Below are 25,944 nucleotides of genomic sequence, written 5' to 3' on the forward strand. Positions count from 1 at the left end.
GGCCCCCGCGGGCGTCGCCGCCTCCGCGGGCAGTTCTGCCGGCGAGGCAGCGCCCGCAGGCGGTGCTGCCTCGCTGGCGGCCGCCCCTGCGGGGTTTTTGCCCGTGGGAGCAGCGGCCACAGGCGCCGCTGCCCTGCGGTGCCTCAGCCCGCGCTGCTGCCCCGCGGCGCCTCTACTCGCGGGCTCAGCGGCCGCAGGCGCCTCTACCCGCGGGCTGCCAGCCCCGCCGGCAGCAAGCCTGCTGCAAGCAGGCCGCCGGCCGGCTGCTGCAGGCACAGCGCTTGCGCTTGCGCATGCGCCGGCGCTGTGCTGCCTGGCTGCGGCTGCAGCTGCGGCTGCAGGTATGCAGATCGAGGGCAGCAACTGTTGCTGCCCTTCCTCGCTTTTGCGTCAACGATTTTGACGTCAATATTCTTCCTAAACACAACACACGCAGTTCAAAACCAATCATTCGCACGAACAACCTAGCTCTGATACCACTGTTGGGAAATCATAGGGGGCGACATCATATGCGCAGCGGAAGAACAAGAAAACAAAAATCCCCGATTCCCAAAAAGATGTTCATCGTCGTGCGAAGATTGGTGCGCAAAATCCGCAAAAAACACAAAACTGCGTATAGAGATTGTGTTACCTAGGGAGATCGTATATCCCTGTTTCCTTGCAGATCCTTAGGAGAGGGTGAAGGAGGTCAAGCGTCCTCCTCTCTAGCGGTGATCCACACAGCAGGGTTGCGACGACGCTCCTCAAAACTCCAGGCCTACTCTGAGGTGGAGAGGGAGAGGAGAATAGGAAGGGCAAGCAAAGACTCTAGCCTATGAGGCTGTGAATCCCTCCTATTTATAGAGATCCCGTGTCAAAACCATAATGGGTCCTTTCCCTAGTGGGTATTGGATCTGCATCCAATAAGACAAGGGCTCCGTCGGATATCTCATATCCGAACCTCTACTCATCGCAATGCCTACCATATGTGTGTGACCCTCTAGGCCCAATATCGAGCTGGCCGTGAGTCATACCTGTCAGAACTCCTTCTAACTCAGTGAATTATTATCTCTGTAATAATTCACTCGACTCATCGACTACGGAAGTACTAGGCCACTACGCCGTAATCCCCAGACGATACAGGGGAATCCAATCCATTGGACTTGTCTGTCCTCAGTTACCATGTACCTATAGTCCCTCATCCATCTAATATCCCAAAGACCGTATATCGAGCATGGTGCTGTCAGACCCATACGGTTTCTACTCGAGTCTCGCTCTAATCGGATTCTCCCGGAGAACTCTTTCTCTCTCAACCCGAATGACCCTGGCCAAGGATTTGTCTGAGCAAGAACACATGGGATATTCCTCTCATGATACCGAGAGTGGATGATCCTCTATCGACACTCAATAGCCCTCGTAAGGTCGACTACCACTCCCAATGACCAGCTGTACTAGATCTGGGAACAGCCAAACCTATAAGTCTGGTATCAAAGAGTGGAGCACTCATACAGGACATCCTTAGTGTCTCAAGTCTAAGAACCAGATACACCACTAGGACTACGGAATCGTTGTCTGACAATAAGGCATCATCAACCATCCAGCATTCCGTAAGCGGATCAATCAGTGAACTCATTCTCCAATGAGCACCTGTACTGTATCCCTAGTGTCCCTACACGAGCAGCTATGAGACCAGCTGCATCCATCATATGGACGGGTATACAGCACACCAGTCTATCCGGTTATCACGATGTCCCTCTCGAGTAACCTATGACCGGGATTATTTAGGATATGTGTTTAAAGGTGAATCGGTCTCATTATCGTGATCTCATCACGATCCGATTCCCATTGCACAAATCCAAGGACATCACAATATATATGCATTTATGCAATAGTTATAAAGTGATATACGCCAAAATATAATAAGCAAAAAGATTCTGTATCAAGTCACACGTGCCATCACTCACGTGATTGGCTTGCTGGGCACTTATGACTAGCAGAGGCGACTGCTCTTTGTTCGGCCGGAGGTACTGGCCGAGATGACCCCTGAGGATGAGCTCCTCGATTTGTCTCTTCAACTCGTAGCACTACTCAGTGTCATGCCCGTGCTGTCGATGGAATCGGCAATACTTCGAACGGTCCGCGAGCTCCCGCGGGTTCTTCATCGGGTGAGGGTCCCTGAGGAGCCCCTTTCCCCTCTCGTGTAGGAATATTTCAGTCCGGGAGGAATTCAAGGCGGGAAGAGGGGGCCTCAGGTCAGGTATGTCCAACTTTCGCCGGGAGGTGGCGGGTTGTTGCTGTCGAGGCGACTCTAACTTGACCTTTTTGTGCTCCTCCCGCTTTCCAGCCATCCAGGTTTCCACGGTGATAAACTGACTGGCGCGCTGGAGCATCTCGGGAACCGCAGCCGGGGGCCGCTCTACGAGCGACCAGAAGAACCTGGAGGGGCGCAGGCCAGTCATGAAGGTCTGCATCAAGAGAGAGGGGTGAGCATCCGACAATCCACATATTTGCGTCGTAAATCGGTTCACAAAATGGGAGAGGGGCTCATCCTCCTTCTGGTTGAGCCCCAGGAGCAACGCCATGGACGGCTTTGGTCGAGCGTATGCCAGGAAGTTAAGCTCAAAATCCTTGGCGAGCTGATCGAAGGAGGCGATGGTCCCCGGCTTCAGGCCGTTGTACCACGTGCGGGCCGGTCCCCGCAGAGTCGTTGGGAATGCCCTGCACATCAGGGCGTCTGAAGTCCCGAACAGCGCCATCTGGGCGCGAAAAGCGGCTACGTGGTCCGCTGGGTCGGTGGTGCCGTCATACGCGTCTAGCGAGGGGAGGCGGAAGTGCAGCGGGATCGCCTGATCTTGTATCTCGGGGGTGAACGGAGATGCTTGGTGCCCGTCCGTCCCGAGCTCTCCCCTTGACTTGCGAACCTCCTGTTGTACCTCGTCAAGCCTTTGACTGACGAGGCGCAGTTGAGTCCGTAGGGCATTTGTCGAATCGGCGGTCGGAGCCTCGGGCTCGGGACGGCTCGCCGTTTCTTCTGCTTCTCGGCTCCTGGGCCGAGCTGCGGGGTTTTGAAGTGAGATGGGGGGCTCAGGAAGTGGTGCGCGAGTCTGGACAGGGGTCTCCCGTTGTGGTGAGAGCCGGGTCGCGTGCGGAGGGGTCCGTTGGGAGACGATCAGGATGATGGTCTGGACCATGCTTGTCAGGGTCCGGACTTGGTGGGCGAGGTCATGAAAGGCCTCGGGTGACACTTGCGACGGGCCGACGGGTGCGCCGCCGGGGGGCGACAAGCCTGGGTCATTGAACAGTCGCCAGTAGCGTTCTGATACTGCCGCGGGGCGTTCGTCGTGGGTTTCATCATGTGGGGGATGCTCCCCCAAGGCGGGGAGCTCAGCAGCTGAGGATCCGTCGAGGTGGATTCGCTGATCGCTTGACATTTGGAAGGCCCTCCTTTTAGCGCCAATCTGTTACAGATTCGTAACTTTTTTAGCCGTGACCTCGGGGTCGACGCGGTTGGTTCCGGGCTCCGAATGGCTGGGATTAGACGTGGCTTCCCTTAGGGTGTTGTGGTGGCTGACATAGGGGACCTGGCTGGAAAGTTCTGCGGCGCCAAGTGGATTCAGCAGCGATCGAGTACCTGCACACAGGTTGTAATATCCCATTAGTCCCACATCGGAAGTGGGGAATGTGTATGATTAGCTTATAAGGGCCTGATGAGTGTACTACGTAACCTCCCGCTTAAGCATTTTGGTCCGTCGTTGAGGACCAAAATGGAGTTATTGGCCAGTTAGCTCATCAGACCCGGGTCGTGACATTTGGTATCAGAGCCGACCTAGCATTAGGGCAGGGTGAGAGGGCTGCAGTAGGAAAGGGCTACCCGTGGATGGAGTCAGAGAACTCATCACGGCGTGGAGCCACCACTGAGTTAAACCTCACATGCACTATGCTAGGGTTCGATTTGGGATATGTCAGGCCTTGACGAGGACGTCAAGCTAATTGGGTTGGGGATAATGTAATATCCCATTAGTCCCACATCGGAAGTGGGGAATGTGTATGATTAGCTTATAAGGGCCTGATGAGTGTACTATGTAACCTCTCGCTTAAGCATTTAGCTCATCAAACCCGGGTCGGGCTGGGTGAGAGGGCTGCAGTAGGAAAGGGCTACCCGTGGATGGAGTCAGAGAACTCATCACGGCGTGGAGCCACCATTGAGTTAAACCTCACATGCACTATGCACTTATAAGCGCCTGATGAGTGTACTACGTAACCTCCCGCTTAAGCATTTTGGTCCGCCGTTGAGGACCAAAATGAAGTTATTGGGCAGTTAACTCATCAGACCCGGGTCGTGACATTATACCACCTCTGTCACGCCCCTCACAGACCAATCCAGGATCCAAACTAACATTTGAGGACACTGAAAAACATTCTATCAAATTCACATATATATAACCTATGCAGTTTATAATCATATATCACATCACTCGATAATTCACATTTATGGCAACCCAAGCCAACTTGACAAACATGAACAACACTTATAAATCCACAAGCTAAATAAATTATACAATCAGAACTCCAACTATTCACCACAAGTTCATATCATCATAAATTAGGCTTAACATTTCGAAATTCCAAATAAGAGAGATCTTCTCACACTTTTACACAGTATATCCATTTCGATTCATCAATAACATTTCATTACATACAAAATATGCTTATACAACAATAACATAACAACCAACAAGACTACATTTCATTACATACAAAATATGCTTATACAACAATAACATAACAACCAACAAGACTTGCCCATAATTCTGAATAGCTATCCACTGCCTCAGCCCAAATCAAACATCTCGAAGAGTGACATGCTGACCTGAAAGATTTATATAACAACGGAGTGAGCCAAAAACGGCTCAGCAAGTGACAAAACATATTCAGAACAAAAGGAACGGTTTCAAACGAGTAAGGTATCATAATGTAAGGTAGAATACAAGAATTCTCAAGGATACCATCTCATTAGATACAAAATCATATGTATCATGTCATTCAAGACATATTTGATTCATAACAAATGGAGCATAGAGTAATTGGAGCATATCAATGGCAGATAGGACATTTCAGAACATATCAGTGTTGAATCTCGGATTTTGATGATGAAGTCAATTGTCATTTGTTATCTAATCTATGTGTTGAGATAAGTGTGCAGGATTAACTACGATAAGAGTAAGACAAGCAGCAGGTGTTGCGCCGGAGTCAAGATCATGATCACGTTGGGAGTTCGAGAGTTCGACGGAAGTTCGGACGGTCGTCGAAGGTTCAGAGAGAACAGATCCGAGAAGTCCAGAAGCTTGCCAAGCGAAGCTCGTCGGAACTCGCCAAGTGGATCGTCGCAAAGTCCAGGAGTATGCCGGATGTCCGCAGAAGGATCACCGAGGGTTATCGGTTGATCGACGGAAGTTAGCCGGAAACTCGCCAGAAGAAGCGATTGACGCATCGGAGCAAAGCTGCAGAAGTTGTCTTAGAGTTAATCGTAGTTAGCATGATGATTAAGCATGAAAATGGGAGGTGATCCCATTAGCTTAATCTTGGGGCAATTGGGCCCCTGAAAAGATTCAAAGTGGGCCGAATGGAGTGAACCATTCGGACCCAGATTGCACCAGGAGGTGCAACCGCCCCAGCCAGGAGGTGCAACCGCCTGGGCTGTGGGGTTGGGAGGTGCAACCGCCCCAGCCAGGAGGTGCAACCGCCTGGGCTGTGGGGTTGGGAGGTGCAACCGCCCCAGCCAGGAGGTGCAACCGCCTGGGCTGTGGGGTTGGGAGGTGCAACCGCCCCAGCCAAGAGGTTGCACCGCCAGAGCTCAAGTTTCGAGCTCTGCCAGGCGATGCAACCACCGAGCTCAGTCTTCGAGCTCTGGCAGAGAGGTGCATCAGCCTGAGCTAAGTCTCGAGCTCTGCCAGGTGATGCATTCACCAAGCTCAGTCTTCGAGCTCTGGCAGAGAGGTGCATCAGCCTGAGCTCAGTTTCGAGCTCTCCCAGGTGATGCAACCACCGAGCTCAGATTTCGAGCTCTGCCAGGTGATGCATCCACCAAGCTCAGTCTTCGAGCTCTGCCAGGTGATGCAACCATCGAGCTCAGTCTTCGAGCTCTGGCAGAGAAGAGCAATCGGCTGAGCTCAGTCTTCGAGCTCTGCCAGGCGGTGCCACCTCTCCAGTTGAGAGGTGCAACCGCCTGATCCCAGAATTCTGGGATTTGATCGATTTGATCGTTTTGAGCTCGAATTTTGAATTGGGTTGGGGCCTATAAATACCCCACCCATTCAGCACTGAAAAGATACAGACCAATACCGAAATCTTGATCTTTTCTGTGATTCTAAGAGCTCAAAAGTGTTGTAAAGCCTTTAAGTCTCCTCCTTCTGTTCTTCAAGTTTTCAATTGTAAAGTGAGGAGAGAAAGGTCTGTAAAGGTTGTCTCCTAAGCCTGTCAAAAGGAGAGAAATTGTAAGAGGGAAGTTTGGCCTTCGCCCATTGAAGGAAGGCACCTAGTTGACGTCGGCAACCTCATCGGTGGAGGAAGCCAAAAGTGGAGTAGGTCAAGGCTGACCGAACCACTCTAAATCTCTGGTTTGCGTTTATTTTCGAGCACTTTATCATTACTGCAAACCTCCCTCATCACTACTGCTCTCTGCGCTTTCACGAACAAATTCTAAGTGCTGTTCTTCCAAATCTGCATTCAGACGTAAATTCGTATTTTCATACATTACAGTTTACGTTTACGTTTGATTCTGCAGAACTGTTTTCCGTGCTTTTACGAACGAGCTTCTTTGCAGTTTACGCTTACATTTTAATCCTATTAATAACTGCAATCTGTCCTCTATGATTTTACAAACGAGTTTCAACATTTAGACGCAAAACTGCATTCAGACGTAAATCGGCTTTCCTCGCTCAATCGTCAGATTTCAGTTCACGTTTACGTCTTGATTTCAACTGCATACTGCCTTCTGCGAGTATACAAACGAGTTTCAAAGTTTAGACGTAAATCTGCGTTTAGACGTAAATCTGCGTTTAGACGTAAAACTACGTTTAGACGTAAATCTGCGTTTAGACGTAAAACTGCGTTTAGACGTAAAACTGCGTTTAGACGTAAATCTGCGTTTAGACGTAAATCTGCGTTTAGACGTAAATCTGCATTTAGACGTAAATCTGAGTTTAGACGCAAAACTGCGCTTAGACGCAAAACTGCGCTTAAACGCAATCTGCGCTTAGACGCAAACTGCACCTAGATACAAACTGAGAATTTACTTTTGCATGATAATAGTTTTTGAACGAACGCAGCTTTTGGTTTTTAAATTAACATAAGATTTCCGCTGCACGAATTTACTTTTGGTTTTGCATCTTAGTGCTCTCGATCCTAACAATTGGTATCAGAGCAAGGTTAACTCTCTAAAGGATTAAAACCCAAGAGAGATGGCATACGCCGGAAACCAAGAGGGGCATTCAATTACACGTCCACCCATGTTCAGTGGAACGGACTACACGTACTGGAAGACCCGAATGAGGATCTTTCTTATTTCTATGGATTTTGAACTATGGAACCTTGTTGAAAATGGATTTTCAAAATCTTCTCTTCCAATGATCGATTGGAACGATTTGGAGAAAAAGGCTTTCGCTCTTAATGCAAAGGCTATGAATGCCTTATTTTGCGCACTTGATAAAAACGAGTTTAATCGTGTTTCTACTTGCGAAACTGCTTTTGATATTTGGCACACACTTGAAGTGACCCACGAGGGCACAAGTAGAGTGAAAGAGTCAAAAATCAATCTGTTGCTGCATACTTTTGAACTTTTCCGAATGAAACCGAGTGAAACCATTGGCGACATGTTTACCCGTTTCACGGATGTCGTCAACGGTCTAAAAGGACTCGGAAAGAGCTTTTCGGATTTTGAGCTTGTTAATAAGATACTAAGATCCCTTCCTAAGAGTTGGGATCCTAAAGTCACCGTCATTCAAGAGGCAAAAGATCTGCGAAATTTCCCTCTTGAAGAACTAATCGGGTCATTAATGACCTACGAAATGACCTGCAAAGCTCATGAAGAGCAAGAAGACATCTTTCCAAAGAACAGGAAGGATATGGCACTTAAAACTTCTGAATGCCACTTGAGAGAAAACTCAAGTGATGAGGACTGTGATGATGACTTAGCATTTTTGACAAGAAAGTTTAAGAAGTTCTTCAAAAGAAACAAGTTTAAAAACGATGTGAAAAATAAACTTGAACCTAAGAAGGACCAAGTGATCTGCTACGAATGTAAAAAGCCGGGACATTACAAAAGTGATTGTCCCCAAGTCAAGAAAAGAACAACAAAGAAGAAGGCGCTCCAAGCAACATGGGATGATTCGAGCGCATCTGAGGAAGAGGAATCCAACACCGAGCAAGTTGCTCATTACGCCTTTATGGCTATCGAAGAGGAGGTAACAGATTTATTAGATGCTGATTTATCTTTCGATGAATTATTAAATGCCTTCCATGATTTATTTGATGAATGCAAAGTTATAAATAGAAAATACAAGTTGCTAAAAAAGGTACATGATAATCTTACTTGTGAGTTTGATAAGTTAAAAGTCGAACATCATGATAGTTTAAATTCATGTATCAAATGTCATGATTTAGAAACTATACAAAAAGAAAACTTGCTACTTAAGGACACCTTGAAGAAATTCGAGGTTGGTAGCAAGTCATTAAACATGATCCTTACAAACAAGGGTCATGCTCCCAAAAGAAGTGGGATTGGATTTGTGAGGAGTCCTCACCGAAATCCAACTACCTTTGTAAAAGGCCCCATCTTACATGTTCAACACCAAACCAGGTGCAACTTTTGTTGCAAATCTGGACACAAGACACATTGTTGTCCATTCAAGAAAATAAGTTCAAACAAATTAATTTGGGTTCCTAAAGGAACCATGATAAACTCTATGCAACATGATAGAAAATGTAGATCTATTTATGAGGCACCCAAAAGCAAATGGGTACCTAAACATCATTCTTTCTTGTAGAAAACTAAACAATCGCAAGCTAGGAGCAAGAAATGGTACCTTGATAGTGGATGCTCAAGGCATATGACCGGAGATCCATCTCAATTCTCTAAGCTCTCTAGCATAGACGAAGGATATGTCACCTTCGGAGACAACAACAAGGGTAAAATCATTGGCAAAGGAACCATAGGTAACAAATCCAACCTCTCTATTGAAGATGTTTTACTAGTTGATGGTCTAAAACATAACCTCTTGAGCATTAGTCAATTATGTGATAAAGGATATATTATAAGATTTGAATCTAATGCCTGCATCATTGAAAAACCACACAAAAATATATCTATGATTGCATTAAAACAAAACAACGTTTACACTATTGACATCAATGACTTATGTGATGAAATGTGCCTTGCCGTTATGAATGAGGATGCTTGGCTATGGCATAGAAGATTAGGTCATGCTAGCATGAAACTAATCAATCAAGTATCATCTAGAGAACTTGTAAGAGGAATTCCTCATATCAAGTTCATCAAAGATAATGTATGTGATGCTTGCCAATTAGGTAAGCAAATTAGGGGTAGCTTCAAAGCTAAGAATCAAATAAGCACCTCTAGGCCCTTACAATTGATCCATATGGACTTGTTCGGACCAATCTCTACATCAAGTCTAGGAGGTAGCAAATACGCCTTTGTCATTATTGATGACTACAGCAGATATACATGGACCTACTTCTTAAAACAAAAAAATGAATGCTTTAGACATTTTACCAAGTTTTGTAAACTTGTTCAAAATGAGAAGGAATCTATGATTTCGTCAATTAGAAGTGATCACGGTGGAGAATTTCAAAACCATGACTTCCAAGAATTCTGTGAACTCAATGGATACAACCATAACTTCTCTACTCCAAGAAATCCTCAACAAAATGGGGTAGTAGAAAGAAAAAATCGAAATTTGCAAGAAATGGCAAGAACCATGTTGAATGAACATAGCCTACCCAAATATTTTTGGGCCGAAGCTGTAAACACTGCATGTTATATTTTAAATAGAGTCCTAGTAAGACCCTTACTCTCCAAAACTCCTTATGAGTTATGGAATAACAAAAAACCCAATGTCTCATATTTTAAAGTCTTTGGGTGTAAGTGTTTTATCTTGAATGAAAAGGATAACTTAGGAAAATTCGATGCTAAATCTGATGAAGGAATCTTTCTTGGTTATTCTTCGGTTTCTAAAGCTTTTCGCATCTTCAATAAAAGAACCTTAATTATTGAAGAATCCATCCATGTTGTTTTCAATGAGATTTCAGAAATTAAGAAAAATGATCTTGATGATGATGTTAATTTTGATTCCTTGAATTTAAACGAAACCCCGTCTCCAACTAGCAACTTGGTTGCATCCACTTCCAAAACATCCTTACCCAAGGATTGGAAGTATATAGATGCTCATCCTAAGGAGCTAATCCTAGGAGACACATCAAAGGGGGTTCAAACACGATCTTCTTTTAAAAACTTTTGTGCCAACGCCGCTTTTCTCTCCCAAATTGAACCCAAATGTGTTGATGAAGCCATGAAAGATGATTCATGGATTATCGCAATGCAAGATGAATTAAATCAATTTGAGAGAAATAAGATGTGGACGCTTGTTCCTAGGCCAAATGACCATTTAGTAATTGGTACTAAATGGGTCTTTAGAAACAAGCAAGATGAAAATGGTATCGTGGTTAGAAACAAGGCTAGATTAGTGGCCAAAGGTTTCAACCAAGAAGAAGGTATCGATTACGAAGAAACCTTCGCACCTGTGGCTCGATTGGAAGCCATAAGGATGCTCCTTGCCTACGCTAGTTGCAATAATTTTAAGTTATTTCAAATGGATGTTAAAAGCGCTTTTCTAAATGGTTTCATTTCCGAAGAAGTTTATGTTGAACAACCTCCTGGATTTGAAAACAATGGCTACCCTAATCATGTGTTTAGATTAACTAAAGCTCTCTATGGTTTAAAACAAGCCCCAAGGGCTTGGTATGAGAGACTTAGCTCTTTTCTCATTGAAAATAATTTCATAAAAGGCAAGGTTGATACTACATTATTTATCAAGAATTTTGAAAATGATTTTCTCATTGTTCAGATTTATGTTGATGATATTATCTTTGGTTCTACAAATGAATCTCTTTGTGAATCCTTTTCGAAAACTATGAGTCATGAATTCGAAATGAGTCTAATGGGAGAGTTAACATTCTTCTTAGGCCTACAAATCAAACAACTAAGCAATGGCATCTTTATTAGTCAAACCAAATATGCTGTGAGTCTGCTAAAGAAGTTCAAAATGAATAATTCAAAAGCCATTGACACTCCTATGAGCACCTCCACTAAGTTAGAAATTGATAAGAATGGAGAAAGCTTCGATCAAAAAACCTATAGGGGTATGATAGGAAGTTTACTTTACCTCACTGCCACCAGACCAGACATCATGTTCAGTGTAGGACTTTGTGCTAGATTTCAATCAGACCCTAAGATATCTCATCTCAAAGCAGTCAAAAGAATACTCAGATATCTTAATGGAACTACCAATCTAGGATTATGGTACCCAAAATCAGAAAATTTTGAATTAACAGCTTATGCTGATGCGGACTTCGCTGGCTGTAAACTAGACAGAAAAAGCACATCAGGATCATGTCAATTTTTAGGACATGCCCTCGTATCCTGGTCATCTAAGAAACAAAACTCGGTTGCCCTATCAACAACCGAAGCTGAATACATTGCAGCAAGTGCATGCTGTGCACAAGTTGTATGGATGAAAAACACTTTAGAAGATTACAAAGTGAATCTTAAAGATATTCCCATTAAATGTGATAACACGAGTGCAATATGCTTAACTAAAAATCCTATACAACACTCAAGAACAAAACACATTGATATTAGACATCACTTTATACGAGATCATGTCACTAATCATGATGTAACCATAGAGTTTATTGATACCAAACATCAACTAGCTGATATCTTCACAAAACCCCTATGTGAAGAACAATTTGATTACATACGAAGAGAATTAGGAATGTTGATGTGTCCGAATACTTAAACTAGTTAAAATTATTTTTCGGATGTTATTACTATTACATGCCTTGAGAACGCTTGATCAAATAACATTTTGCAAAATATGTGACAAATACTTTTAACCAAATGCATGTAAGAAGTTCATTTTTCGATGTGATGTTCCCGTACATTCTTATGAAAACTCTTTGGAAAATGACTTTCCTCCGTCAAGCAAAAACAATAAAGAGATATATGTGTCATGACTTCCTTTATATGCTTGATAATGCTATCATGCTTTTTGTTGATGACAAAGGGGGAGAAACATATGAATTGATAAACATATGAATTGATAAACACTATGTCATAACTGAACTGCCATAATCATATGTCATAGTTGCAAATACTTGAGTGATGCTATAAACAATGATTATGCCATCCTTGCATCACCAAGAGATATGTGAACATGTGCTATAGTTTGCATCATATCTTGATTTGATATTCTATAGAAAATGCAAACTTGCTAGAAAATCTCAAATGTAAGCATCATGTAAAAAGTCCTTCGTAGCTTTATATGATTACATGATGATTGGTTACAAACACTATCATACAAACTTGATGATGTATGTCATGCCTTGACATAATTCTTGAAGAGATACATCATGATGGGCATCATGATGGGAGCATTGATAAGTTTAACTGATCTAACTTATCAATACGTCACTTGAATTCTTAGGTCTTGAATTCAAGGTTGACTTATCTCAACTATGGCATATAGATAGGGGGAGTTAAGGACAACTCCTTTATCAATTGATTGTCATCATCAAAAAGGGGGAGATTGTTGAATCTCGGATTTTGATGATGAAGTCAATTGTCATTTGTTATCTAATCTATGTGTTGAGATAAGTGTGCAGGATTAACTACGATAAGAGTAAGACAAGCAGCAGGTGTTGCGCCGGAGTCAAGATCATGATCACGTTGGGAGTTCGAGAGTTCGACGGAAGTTCGGACGGTCGTCGAAGGTTCAGAGAGAACAGATCCGAGAAGTCCAGAAGCTTGCCAAGCGAAGCTCGTCGGAACTCGCCAAGTGGATCGTCGCAAAGTCCAGGAGTATGCCGGATGTCCGCAGAAGGATCACCGAGGGTTATCGGTTGATCGACGGAAGTTAGCCGGAAACTCGCCGGAAGAAGCGATTGACGCATCGGAGCAAAGCTGCAGAAGTTGTCTTAGAGTTAATCGTAGTTAGCATGATGATTAAGCATGAAAATGGGAGGTGATCCCATTAGCTTAATCTTGGGGCAATTGGGCCCCTGAAAAGATTCAAAGTGGGCCGAATGGAGTGAACCATTCGGACCCAGATTGCACCAGGAGGTGCAACCGCCCCAGCCAGGAGGTGCAACCGCCTGGGCTGTGGGGTTGGGAGGTGCAACCGCCCCAGCCAGGAGGTGCAACCGCCTGGGCTGTGGGGTTGGGAGGTGCAACCGCCCCAGCCAGGAGGTGCAACCGCCCCAGCCAGGAGGTGCAACCGCCTGGGCTGTGGGGTTGGGAGGTGCAACCGCCCCAGCCAAGAGGTTGCACCGCCAGAGCTCAAGTTTCGAGCTCTGCCAGGCGATGCAACCACCGAGCTCAGTCTTCGAGCTCTGGCAGAGAGGTGCATCAGCCTGAGCTAAGTCTCGAGCTCTGCCAGGTGATGCATTCACCAAGCTCAGTCTTCGAGCTCTGGCAGAGAGGTGCATCAGCCTGAGCTCAGTTTCGAGCTCTCCCAGGTGATGCAACCACCGAGCTCAGATTTCGAGCTCTGCCAGGTGATGCATCCACCAAGCTCAGTCTTCGAGCTCTGCCAGGTGATGCAACCATCGAGCTCAGTCTTCGAGCTCTGGCAGAGAAGAGCAATCGGCTGAGCTCAGTCTTCGAGCTCTGCCAGGCGGTGCCACCTCTCCAGTTGAGAGGTGCAACCGCCTGATCCCAGAATTCTGGGATTTGATCGATTTGATCGTTTTGAGCTCGAATTTTGAATTGGGTTGGGGCCTATAAATACCCCACCCATTCAGCACTGAAAAGATACAGACCAATACCGAAATCTTGATCTTTTCTGTGATTCTAAGAGCTCAAAAGTGTTGTAAAGCCTTTAAGTCTCCTCCTTCTGTTCTTCAAGTTTTCAATTGTAAAGTGAGGAGAGAAAGGTCTGTAAAGGTTGTCTCCTAAGCCTGTCAAAAGGAGAGAAATTGTAAGAGGGAAGTTTGGCCTTCGCCCATTGAAGGAAGGCACCTAGTTGACGTCGGCAACCTCATCGGTGGAGGAAGCCAAAAGTGGAGTAGGTCAAGGCTGACCGAACCACTCTAAATCTCTGGTTTGCGTTTATTTTCGAGCACTTTATCATTACTGCAAACCTCCCTCATCACTACTGCTCTCTGCGCTTTCACGAACAAATTCTAAGTGCTGTTCTTCCAAATCTGCATTCAGACGTAAATTCGTATTTTCATACATTATAGTTTACGTTTACGTTTGATTCTGCAGAACTGTTTTCCGTGCTTTTACGAACGAGCTTCTTTGCAGTTTACGCTTACATTTTAATCCTATTAATAACTGCAATCTGTCCTCTATGATTTTACAAACGAGTTTCAACATTTAGACGCAAAACTGCATTCAGACGTAAATCGGTTTTCCTCGCTCAATCGTCAGATTTCAGTTCACGTTTACGTCTTGATTTCAACTGCATACTGCCTTCTACGAGTATACAAACGAGTTTCAAAGTTTAGACGTAAATCTGCGTTTAGACGTAAATCTGCGTTTAGACGTAAAACTACGTTTAGACGTAAATCTGCGTTTAGACGTAAAACTGCGTTTAGACGTAAAACTGCGTTTAGACGTAAATCTGCGTTTAGACGTAAATCTGCGTTTAGACGTAAATCTGCATTTAGACGTAAATCTGAGTTTAGACGCAAAACTGCGCTTAGACGCAAAACTGCGCTTAGACGCAAAACTGCGCTTAAACGCAATCTGCGCTTAGACACAAACTGCACCTAGATACAAACTGAGAATTTACTTTTGCATCATAATAGTTTTTGAACGAACGCAGCTTTTGGTTTTTAAATTAACATAAGATTTCCGCTGCACTAATTCACCCCCCCCCTCTTAGTGCTCTCGATCCTAACAATCAGTTCATAGCAAATGGAGCATAGAGTAATTGGAGCATATCAATGGCAGATAGAACATTTCAGAACATATCAGTTCATAGCAAATGGAGCACAGAATAATTGGAGCATATCAATAGCGTACGAGATGTTCCGGAGCATATCAATGGCAAATGGTACATTTCGAAGCATATCAATACAAATGGAATATATCGGAGCTTATCAATGGCATATAAAATGTTCCGAAGCATATCAACGGCATATGGAACATTTCGAAGCAAAAATCATCAGTGAATGAAGCATTTCAGAGCATATCAAAAACAAATACTGTACAGAAGCTCAAACGTCGTCCTTGACGTTGCAATCATATCATTCTTATCCAGAGCATGAATAGAAACAGCTCACCAAAACTCTGGATGTCATATCAAACATATAGAAGGTGTAGTGGGATCTCAGTCAGAATGTGATTCATCCATTTCTGAATGACCACTTGACAAAAGTCTCCCACGTTTGGGAGCTCCATCCACCCACGTCTAGGTGAAGTCAGAGGGGGCCGGCAGAGCATCACAGGCTCTAAGCACATACCCTTTACCATTTCTGGCAAAGGTCCAGAATATCCCACAAAGCGGGACCCCACAGAGCGGGTAATAAGCGCATACCCTTTACCATTTCTGGCAAAGGTCCAGACAATCCCACACACCAGAGTACAAGAGGGCAGTTTTAACAATAAGTAGCATATATCGGAAGCACATGCGGAACAACAAAACGTACATGTGCCTTTTCAAGACAATATGATGCAAGGAACAAATCTCTCACAAATGTATTCAGATTTGGAATGAAATAAAAGTAAGAGTATACACGGATTCCAAACAATCATATATAACTCAATTCAAATAAGAAGGTTAGATGAATTCGATATCCAAAGGAATGAAACTAGAATAGGCACACATCGAAAGCAAATGCGGAACAATGAGTTATACATGTGCCTATAAGAGTCAATACGATATAGCTTAAACGTTACACAATAGTTTTCAAGAATGCAAATAATTTTAAGGACAAGAGCATACAAGAATTCAAAGCAGTATTATAAAGCTCAATTGAATAAGAAAGCTAAAGGATATCAATTTCCAAAGGAATGAAACCAGAATATTAGAAATCGACCAAAGCTCGATTTCTGACAGAATACAAGAGGCACATTGAACAAATGATTCAAACTATCAATCGTGCTCCAATTTACTCAGAAATATATGATTGGATTATACTTTCAGATAAGACAGGCTTCATATGAATTGAACTGTCCAATAGAGAGAGTTACAAATAATTTGGTAAACAAGGGTCGTAGAACAAAATCTCTGTTTGGCAGAATTCATAATGTCAGATTTAACAGATAACTGGGCAGGTGTTTGGATTCCAAATCTTTCAATCCATATATCAAAAGAAAGATCTACGAGTCTAGTTTCCAATGAAATAAGATTTGAATAAATCAACATTTGCAACAGGGACTTATAAGCAGTTCAGTATCAAAAGGTCAGAAATTACGATCCCTATTTCGCAAAATCAGTAGGCTCATTTGAAACAGAAGTTTGGGCAGACACTCACTCCGAATTCTTAAAATAAGCTATCAAAACAAAGGTTTATGAGTCTATATTCTGATCAAATAAGTTTTGTCCAAATCAGAGGTCAATATATGAAGTTATAATCATAACAAGGACGAAAGGTCAGAATCTCAGAAGTTGCATAGATTCGGATCGATATGTCTAAACAAGAGATATATCAAATACAAGGCTAGAACAATTCAAGTTCCACATATTCAAATCAAATGTAGAGATCAAATTACAGTAAGGAAAGATCAGGATACTTGCAATAGGAAAGATTAGAACAATTACAGGAGGAACGAATCGGGAACTTGCAATAAGAAATATCAAAGCAATTATAGGAGAAACGATCAGGGAACTTGCCTTTCAAAGATTTCGATCCGAAGATCCAAAGAAGGTGCTAGCCTAAATCCTTCTACTTTTCCTCCGTGTCCTCTCTCTGTTTCGTTTTGTGCTCCCGTTTTCTTCCTTTCTTCGCAACTACACCACGTGTCGAACATCGAGGCACAGTCACCTGCTCTCTCTTACTCTCATTCCTTCTTTTTCTTTCCCAAACGCAGCTGCCACAGCCGCCGCCGCTACCGCTGCCACAATCGCAGCCCCTTCCACTGCACTACCTTCCTTCCTCCCTTCTCTCGCAGACAATAACTGCTGCATACGTAGTCGCTGCTGCTGCGGCCGCAATCCCGTCCGCAGCCCCTTTTTCCCTCTTTCCTTTCTTTTCTTTCCCAGCTGCAACTGCCGTAGTCGCAGTCGCAGTCGCAACCATGGCCGCAGCCTCTTCTTCCTCCGCTACTCTATTTCCTCTCCTTCTTCTCTTCCTCTCTTCTTCCTCTCCTCCCCTTTCTCTTCTTCTTCCTTTCCTTCTCTTCTTTCCCAGCTGCACTGCTGTAGTCGCAGCCTCAGCCACGGCCGCAGCCTCTTCTTCCTCCCCTGCTCATCTTCCTCTCCTTCCCTTCTTCCTTCCTCTTTTTCTTTCCCTGCCACAGCTGCAGCTGCCACAGCCGCAGCCGCAGCTGCTTCTTTTCCTTCTCCTCTTCCTTCTCCTTCCTTTCTTCTTCTTCTCTTCTTCCTCACCTTCTTTTCTTCCTCTCCTTCTCTTCCAGCTGCAGCTGCCACCGCCGCAGCCGCAGCTCCTCCTTCCCCTTCTCTTCTTCTCCTCTTCTTCTTCCCTCCTCCTCCCCGGCGTCACACACACCCTCTCCTCTGTTTCCTCTGCAGGAAACAGAGGTATCACAACCTCTTCTCCTGCTTCCTCTTCTTCTTCTCTTCCTCTTCTCCTTCCTCTCCTCTTCGAACGCCCCACACCTCTCCTCTGTTTCCACCTGCAGGAAACAGAGGTGCTGCAGCCCTAGCTGCTGCCACCTCTCGCTCCTCTCCCTCTTCCCTCTCTTTTCCCTCTTCTTCTCCTTCTCTTCTTCTCCTCTTCCCTTTTCCTCCCCAACGCCACACACCTCCTCGCTGCAGCCTTGCTGCAGCTATCCTCCTCTCTTCTTCTTCTTCTTCTTCTTCTTCTTCTCTTCTCCTCCCCAACGCCCCACACATACTCTCCTCTGTTTCCACCTGCGGGAAACAAAGGTGCAGCAGCCCTAGCTGCTGCTGTTGCCTCTCCCTCTCCTCTCCATCTTCCCTCTCTTCTTCTTCTTCTTCTTTTCTTCTCTTCTCCCTCTTCCTCCTCTCTTCTTTTCCCTCTTCTTCTTCTTTCTTCTCTCCTCACACCCCACCGCTCCGAAGAAACAGAGAGTACGTGGGAGGCGATGGGATAAAACCGAAATTTTCGGTTTTCTTTATTTTCTTTTCATTTTGCAACTTAGTAGTTTAGTCCTTGAAATTTTTATATTTACATATAGGTCCTCAAATTTACATATAGTTTCTTATTAATAATTTTCAAAAGTGAGGGATATTACACAGGTCGGGTCCGTTGCTCGGCTCGACCCCTCCGACGACCAAGTTAGTGATGGGGAAGAGGAGTTTTTTTTTAGTCCCCCCTTGCCCGTGGGGAGCCAGGGGGTATTTATAAATGGGTTTGATGTTACCTGATGTGCCATCCTGTCGGGACAGGGTCGTACCTCTAACGGCGTCTGTCGTCGTCATGGACGTTGCGTGGGAGGCCGAGCCGCCGCAGGGCATGGGGGTGTCAGTCAGCGCCTTCGCCTGCCTCGGCCGGCCCCGAGGGATCAGCCGAGGAGGTTGTTCGGGTACGGTGGGTGTGGGTGCGTGTCGTGTCGTTGTTAATGCTCGTTCTAGGACAGTGTGCCGCCAAGGGTGTCCGACGTGGGGGTGTATTACGTCAAATCCGGGGTGTTATGTCAAATCAATTTTTCTTACCCCTATCAACTATCATTGATGTGTGAAGGATTTTGGACATATTACCGTATGGAAGAACAATAACACACGTTCGAGAATCCGTGCTAGAAGAAAATTATCACATTGTGCCTTTTCTTTCCCATTATTAATTGTCTAGCCAAGAGCTCACACATATTATGCAACTCGTGGTAGTTCAGCAGCTTAGCTAGTCACAATTACTCCACAAAAAAATTAGCTAGCAAATAACTTATGCACACAAAATCACAAATAAAACCTATGTTTTGGGTGGACTGACGAATCGACATGATTAACGCACGGCACATGGTTCTTCCCAAGACAGCCAACTCAGCTACCCGACAAGTAAGTTTGCTATTATTAGCATCAACTGGCCTTGACATCTTGCAACAAAGCAATCCAAAAATTTTGGAAGGAATCAGTACTTGGAAATATTCATAAGTGTTTGTTCAAAATGGATTGAAATAGTTTCACGGTCTATCATAAATTTGTTTTGTAAGAGATCCGATGTGTGATAATTTGTATGTGTCCACATTAGTTCTGAACAAATTATATGCAACAAGAGCAAAAATAAACAGGAAACAATGTGTCCAATTTAGATGACCATATATTCCATATACAAACATCCAAGCGTGTGGAAGAAATACAAGTCACCGAATTCATAATGTCCTGTTTCACATTAACAAAAATATACTAGAAAAAGAAAAAAGAAAAAAAAAAAGGGTGTTAATGGTCAGTCCATGCACCTCAAGAATCATATATTCGAATTGAGGATCGAACATCTTGCCGACACACAGGGCACTTTGGTGAGGAGTCACGCTCCACATGCAGTGCACAGCGAGAACAGCAAACAAGATGCCCACAAGGAATAAATGCAGATCTCCTTCGTGTTGATAAGCAGATGACACAAAGTTCTCCCTCGGGTGCATCCTCAGCTTCCATACTACTCTCAATCAGAGACTCATCATGTAAGTCCTGGATCTCTCTTCTTCTCGTTCTCCACTCCTTCCATTTCCGCCAGTTCCTGCATTATTATTAATAAACTGCTGAGATTTAATATTATTTATCACATGATAGATGGTAAAAGAATCATATCAACAAACATCAGTGATAACCAAAAACAGTTTCTAAATACTTAAATTGCAAACATACTATGTATGTGACACATGCACTGATAAAACCATATCATATAACTATAAAAACACATGCTTCAGAGACACCTGAATCATGTAACTACATAAACAAATACTTCACAACATGAGTTACGCACCTATAATGCGAATTATCAGGGATCGATGTCATGGCCTGTACCATATAGAAGCACAGGAACATGCAATCTTTTGTCATAAATACAGTCACCTAGAGCATATGGATTTAACTCTACAAATGCATGAACTGCATTTAGGAGAATAAATGGGCATTGTACATGAACATAGCTCTAGCCTCTAAGATGCATACTTAAGAGCTTGTTCCCTTTCAGATCAAGAAAAATGGAAACAATATAACCAGGGAGAACTTATATGTCAACTAGCACTACATCGCAGACCAATATCCTGATATCTCTATATATAGAGGACTATCAAGAATATAATTAAATAAGATAGCTAAAAAGGAAATATACACAAAAAGACAACCCTATTAGGATTTGCAAATTATAGTCATATATATGTTGATACTTAATTGTCCATTAACATAGACCATAAAAATGTTGAACAAAAGTAGCAACTGAACCCGGGGATGATTTTAGTAACAACGAAAGCTGAATATTATATTGTATAAGTTGGTGAAAATATTCAAGCCACCACACCAGATATAATTTAGTTTACTGGAAGGACCATTGCTACATAAAATAGTGTAGCATATTCACTGTCATTGTTTGATTTACCATTTAGGTAAAGCTTGTGTGCCTAAATGAAGAAAAAGACAAAATATATATAGGTTATGATTTTGCATGATCCTACATGACATACTGATGTACACACATATATATATAGGCTAGGATTTAACATTAAAGGATCAATGTTATGGTAGCATTTAGGTTGTCGGCAGGCTGCCAAAAGATTCATTCAGTGATATAGGCTGATATGTCCATGATCTCCAGAATCTTGGATCTCTTATCCACTCTCTCCAACAACTAAGCAAGAGGATTTCCTCTCAAGACCCATAGCCCCCCTCCTAGAGTCAAGACCTATGATTCCCTATTCCCCTTTCCTAGACCTGATTAATGAGAAGACAGTCATTTAAGTTGAAGGACTGGTTTTGGTCCCTTTTAAGGTTAACCCGTTCAAACAAACCCTATGAAATATTGGACTGAGAAACACCAGACCCAGTTTCAAGAGCAGTTCTGCGCAGCACTTTTCACCCAATGAGTGAAATGGATCAAAATCATAATCCATGCATGATAATACATAAATTTGCATTTATATTTTTATTGATATGTCTATGCATATGTATACATATGGTGCTATGCACCATTAAGTTGAATCACAATACCTGACCAAGGCGTAGCCTAATATACCAAAGGACAGTGTTCCAATTAAAATGCCACTCCATAACAGGATCCTGGTGTTGGAATTAAGCTCAGCCTCAAGTTCATCCTTCGTCATGTCAGACCTGCACAGCACACGAAGCCATAACATACCTCCCATATAATAAGGAAGCATTTATAAAAAATGCTAGTCCTTTATCTGTACAGTGTAGTGCATGAGAAATTTAACTTTTGACTTAAAAGGTTAAAAATTCTTCTGATAGTTGAATTTCACCATAGTGATATTTACTTCCAAAACTGACAAATTTTGCTACAAAGAAAAAGTAGCATACTGAAGACATTTGGTGCTCAAAATTAATGCTCACAAGAAAAAAGGAAGATTCTTGCACGATTTTATCTCTAAAGCTCCATCTCTTGGTCTACAAATGCCAATTGCAGTGATCTCCTTTCCAACAGGAAGGATCTTTTCTTCGTGCAACAATGCCACCTTTCAAAAACACAAAATTTGACAATGAACCCTAACAAGATGAGCATTGTTAAAGGTAAAGGGGAGAAGAAACCAATTCCAAGATATGCAGGTGGCAAAGAACAAGAACTTACAGGATATCCACTACCAAAGATGGCCTGGAAAAATGTGCATGGAGTAAGTTGAACAGGGTGCAGCTCATGATAAACTGTAGTAAGAGGTAGTGGATGGGCTGACCCATCCAAATTAACATGAATATAACCAGAATTAGACGATTTGGCACCATCAGCAAGAATAAATGGTACCTGCAAGTTTACTTAGATAATCTTCAACATTTATACTAATGGTTCCTCATTTACAATAATGTTTGATGTATATATTCCACAAGTAAAATTTGAGCCTATGGATAGCAGAATTTACCAACTCCAATGAACTTGACCTTCTCTCCTTCCAAGATCTCATAAGTAGTGCATTAAGATCAGAACTCCACCCGAACATTCCCCTCCATTCATTGTACAGACACTTCAACAACAAAAGATAAGATATAAGGTCACAGTGGATAGTAAAATTTCATTCAAGAATTAGCTACTTTGGCATCTAATTTAAATTTGGTAAACAATGTTCTAGATTGGAAGGCAACTTATATAGAATGTTACAACACAAGCAAAATACCATGTGGGAGAAAGACAAAAAAAAGCACTCAGGAATATGTTTTATAGTGAAGGTAGTAACTCATAACTCATGCCAAGCAAAGTATCGACCACATTCAATGTGGGACTAGTATGCAGTGTTACAATCTCCTCCACTTGAATTCTAGCATCCTTGTTTGGTTCACGTATCTCACACATAACTTTCCATGGATAAGCAACACCCTGAATACTAGACATTCTTGCCAGGTCCGGAAAATGTGACACATAAGTCCAGATGGATCAGCAAGAAGCATGCCAGTGATATATTCAAATTTAATGATGGGTCAAGTTATTATATTGGTGCAGAATGCTTCATTTAATAAATAAAAAGGAAAACCATCAAAGCAAAACCTTTTAAAAGTTGGACAGCGAGTAGCAAAGATACACTGTTTTTACAAAATTAAATAAATAATAATTCCAGGATATTGACCAGATTCAAATGTGTTTGCATGAGTACCCAAAACATGGCATTTCACACAACTGGTCAAACAGGCATTTTATGCATTATGCATGTGAAGCAAGTATATCTAATCTTTGCATATGGCACACTACATGTCAATACTTAGAACTTATTCTTGTTGCTTCCTTATTTCATATGCTATCATAGCAATAATTAAACTTAATGTCATGCCTGCTAGCTAATTCTCCTTCAAGGAGTTTCACATGCTTACCAATTTAAACTGCTTCAAAATTGGCCTTGTTAAATGTACAACACGTCTTCAACATCAAGAAAAGTAGCACTTTCTCCAACAGTTCTTTTAAGACTTGGATGCAACAATTATGTACTTGTCATGCCCAGCTGAGCTCCTCCACTTTCATTCAGGTGTAGAACCATAAATATATCCCCTGGTACTAAACTAAGATCTAAAGATAATCCTTAAGTAACCTCATCCACAGAAACATATTTCTGGGAAGTGGGCACATGATGTAACCAAACTATTTTTTCCCTCAAGTAATCATACTCTTGGACCCAATTAAATGGTAAAGAAAAGAACCCAAGTCTTCAAAAAATAGACAGATTTTTCATCTAGGCAATGTTTCACTACTCCCTTCAGAGTCATGGTGAGAGAGAAAAGGAGCGCTTGGTTATAAATCATGTCTCTTGATCCCTCTCATTTCCTGCTCTTTCACACTTAATAACTGTACTTAAACTGGACTATAGATCTCTCTGCCTTCTTCCTGTCTGTCTAGTCTCTTGGCTCCAATTATCCCAGTCCAGATACCACCCCAAAATGATGTATAATACAACTGCCTGAAGATTCAGAAGCTAGATAATACATCTAAGCTAGGCACACATTGCACTGAAATTTGCTCATATGAGATATATTTTAAAGTATAACTACGGTCAGTAGCCACCCCAATTTTGATATTCACTTGTTTTAAAGTATAACAGAACTCAGTAGCCAATCCAATTTAAATTTTCATTATTAAACAAAAGGTTCGCAATTTGCAAAACAGAAAGATTTCTTTCACAAGGAGATCGATCGAAGTAATGGATTCTTTAATGTCCCTTACAGGTTTTCCTTTTCTTTTTCTTGTTGCATTTTGCTTCACTATTTGGTTATCTCCAGAAGAGAATTGCAAATAATTGGAAAATAAGTTCCAGTATTCCAATAATTTACCAGTAATGCCATAAGAATATTTCAGATATGCCAACCAAAGCTTGCTGCCTCACTGAAACAATTAGGGCACAGAAAAATCGCAACAATCCAAAGTACAAATCAGCTTAAATGTCAGGCATACAATTGATGACCTCCAAGTGAAGAAAAATTTACAGTTTGGGTGCTGAGGACGGCGACGGCCCTCTCGCCGGAGCCCCGGGGGGTAAGGACGTCGCGGAACTTGGAGAGCGGCCAAACGCCGAGAGCCTCGACGGTAGAGCTGGGCTGGACCAGGCCTCGGACGACGACAAGGACCCCATCCTCGTCGGAGGAATCATCGGATGAGAGGAGGGAGCGGAGGCCCGAGATGGGGACAGAGGTGGCGCGGCGGATGCGGACGAGGGCAGCAGAGGCGGCGAGGTACTTGACCCAGGAGACCGCGGCGAAGGCGGCGAGCGCGAGGCCGGCGATGGCACCGTCGTAGGCCAACACGAGGCGCCCGACGGCTGCCGCCATCTCGTGGTCGCGGAACGACATCCCGCAGCGGTGGCGTCAGACGGGGTTGGCGTTCGGTAATGTAGACGGTCGGCGTTGGGGGTGCTTTGAGCGCGGTCGCTCCCGGGCCGGGTTTTGCAGGATCATGGGGTGGCCGAGCTGACCCGAGACTGGTCCCGTGCCTATTCGCTGCAATTTTCTTATGTTTTACTTGAAGGATCCGATCCGATCCGATCCGTTTTAAGCGGATCGAATAGTTGGATACCGAAAGATATCGATCCACTAAGAGAATCCGCAGCAACAGGTAAAATTTTAGATTATCCGGTGTTGTCAAACTCCGATCCAATTAACAAAACAGAAAGGAATAATTTTTTTAGATTATCCGGAAATACATATTTGTTGATTAAGGAAACCCTTTATGGAGGTATATGGTTGAATTATTTTCGCAATCATAACGAGGAATTTGCTATAGAAACAAATATATCTATTTGGTGAGAAATCCCAAAAGTAGACCTATCTCTAAATAAAGCAATAAAAATAATAAAAATAAAACTTTAACTATTAAAAAATTTAAAATAATATAAATATAAATATTAAAAATACTTCAATACTTTATTATTATTAAGGAAAAAATATAAGTCGAAAATTTGGGCAACCTTCATGTAGTAACCCCCAACAATTCCATGTAACTATTCTTATATATTAACTTCTTATTTAAGTTTGATGATTATGAAAGCCTCTATAAAAAGCTTCAAATATATTATCTTATCCTCATATTATTTAAACCTCGAAACCTCTATATCTTTTATTACTTTATTATTTATTTTGATTTTAATTTAAGGATTGTATAAGCTTCTATCGGACACACCTCGAACTTTTTGTATGATCCCATACTATGAACACAATCATTTTCCAACACTAAACTTATGGCATGATTAGAGTTGAACCAAGGTTAACTTCATAACTCGATACCTAGAACAATCAGAATCTATATTAATATAATAACACTAGAAGAAAGGTCTTGTAGGAGAATCACTCAAACTTCATGGGATCATAAAGAAATTCTATATTGCTTTGCTAACACGAGGCTCGACATTTGGATTAGGATAAAAAAAATCTATTTTTTCTT

General features: G+C 42.8%; 2 protein-coding genes across 2 annotated transcripts; both read right to left on the reverse strand.

The window, feature by feature from the left end:
• Positions 1-2,063: 2,063 nt before the first annotated feature.
• LOC135638366 (uncharacterized) lies at positions 2,064-3,410 on the reverse strand. Its single transcript, XM_065151479.1, has one exon. It carries the CDS (start codon positions 3,408-3,410, stop codon positions 2,064-2,066), a length of 1,347 nt encoding a protein of 448 aa, XP_065007551.1.
• Positions 3,411-19,711: 16,301 nt separating this feature from the next.
• On the reverse strand, positions 19,712-25,052 carry LOC135637956 (E3 ubiquitin-protein ligase SPL2-like). Its single transcript, XM_065150860.1, has 6 exons — positions 24,495-25,052; positions 22,451-22,552; positions 22,165-22,335; positions 21,930-22,051; positions 21,570-21,689; positions 19,712-20,100 (listed from the first exon to the last, which is right to left on the reverse strand). Exons 1-6 carry the CDS (start codon positions 24,855-24,857, stop codon positions 19,824-19,826), a joined length of 1,155 nt encoding a protein of 384 aa, XP_065006932.1. The 5' UTR covers positions 24,858-25,052; the 3' UTR covers positions 19,712-19,823.
• Between the last annotated feature and the right edge of the window lie 892 nt (positions 25,053-25,944).

The sequence above is a fragment of the Musa acuminata genome, chromosome BXJ3-5 (genome assembly GCF_036884655.1).
Source record: "Musa acuminata AAA Group cultivar baxijiao chromosome BXJ3-5, Cavendish_Baxijiao_AAA, whole genome shotgun sequence".
NCBI lineage: Eukaryota > Viridiplantae > Streptophyta > Magnoliopsida > Zingiberales > Musaceae > Musa > Musa acuminata.

Bases quoted from the DNA above. Each gene is read 5' to 3' on its own strand.
- LOC135638366 (XM_065151479.1), bottom strand. From the start codon at position 3,410: ATGTCAAGCGATCAGCGAATCCACCTCGACGGATCCTCAGCTGCTGAG.
- LOC135637956 (XM_065150860.1), bottom strand. From the start codon at position 24,857: ATGTCGTTCCGCGACCACGAGATGGCGGCAGCCGTCGGGCGCCTCGTG. The intron at 21,690-21,929 runs GTGAGCATTAAT...TGTGCTGTGCAG, and splicing joins AAGAATCTTCCTTTTTTCTT to GTCTGACATGACGAAGGATG. The intron at 20,101-21,569 runs GTATTGTGATTC...ATAATAATGCAG, and splicing joins TTAGGCTACGCCTTGGTCAG to GAACTGGCGGAAATGGAAGG.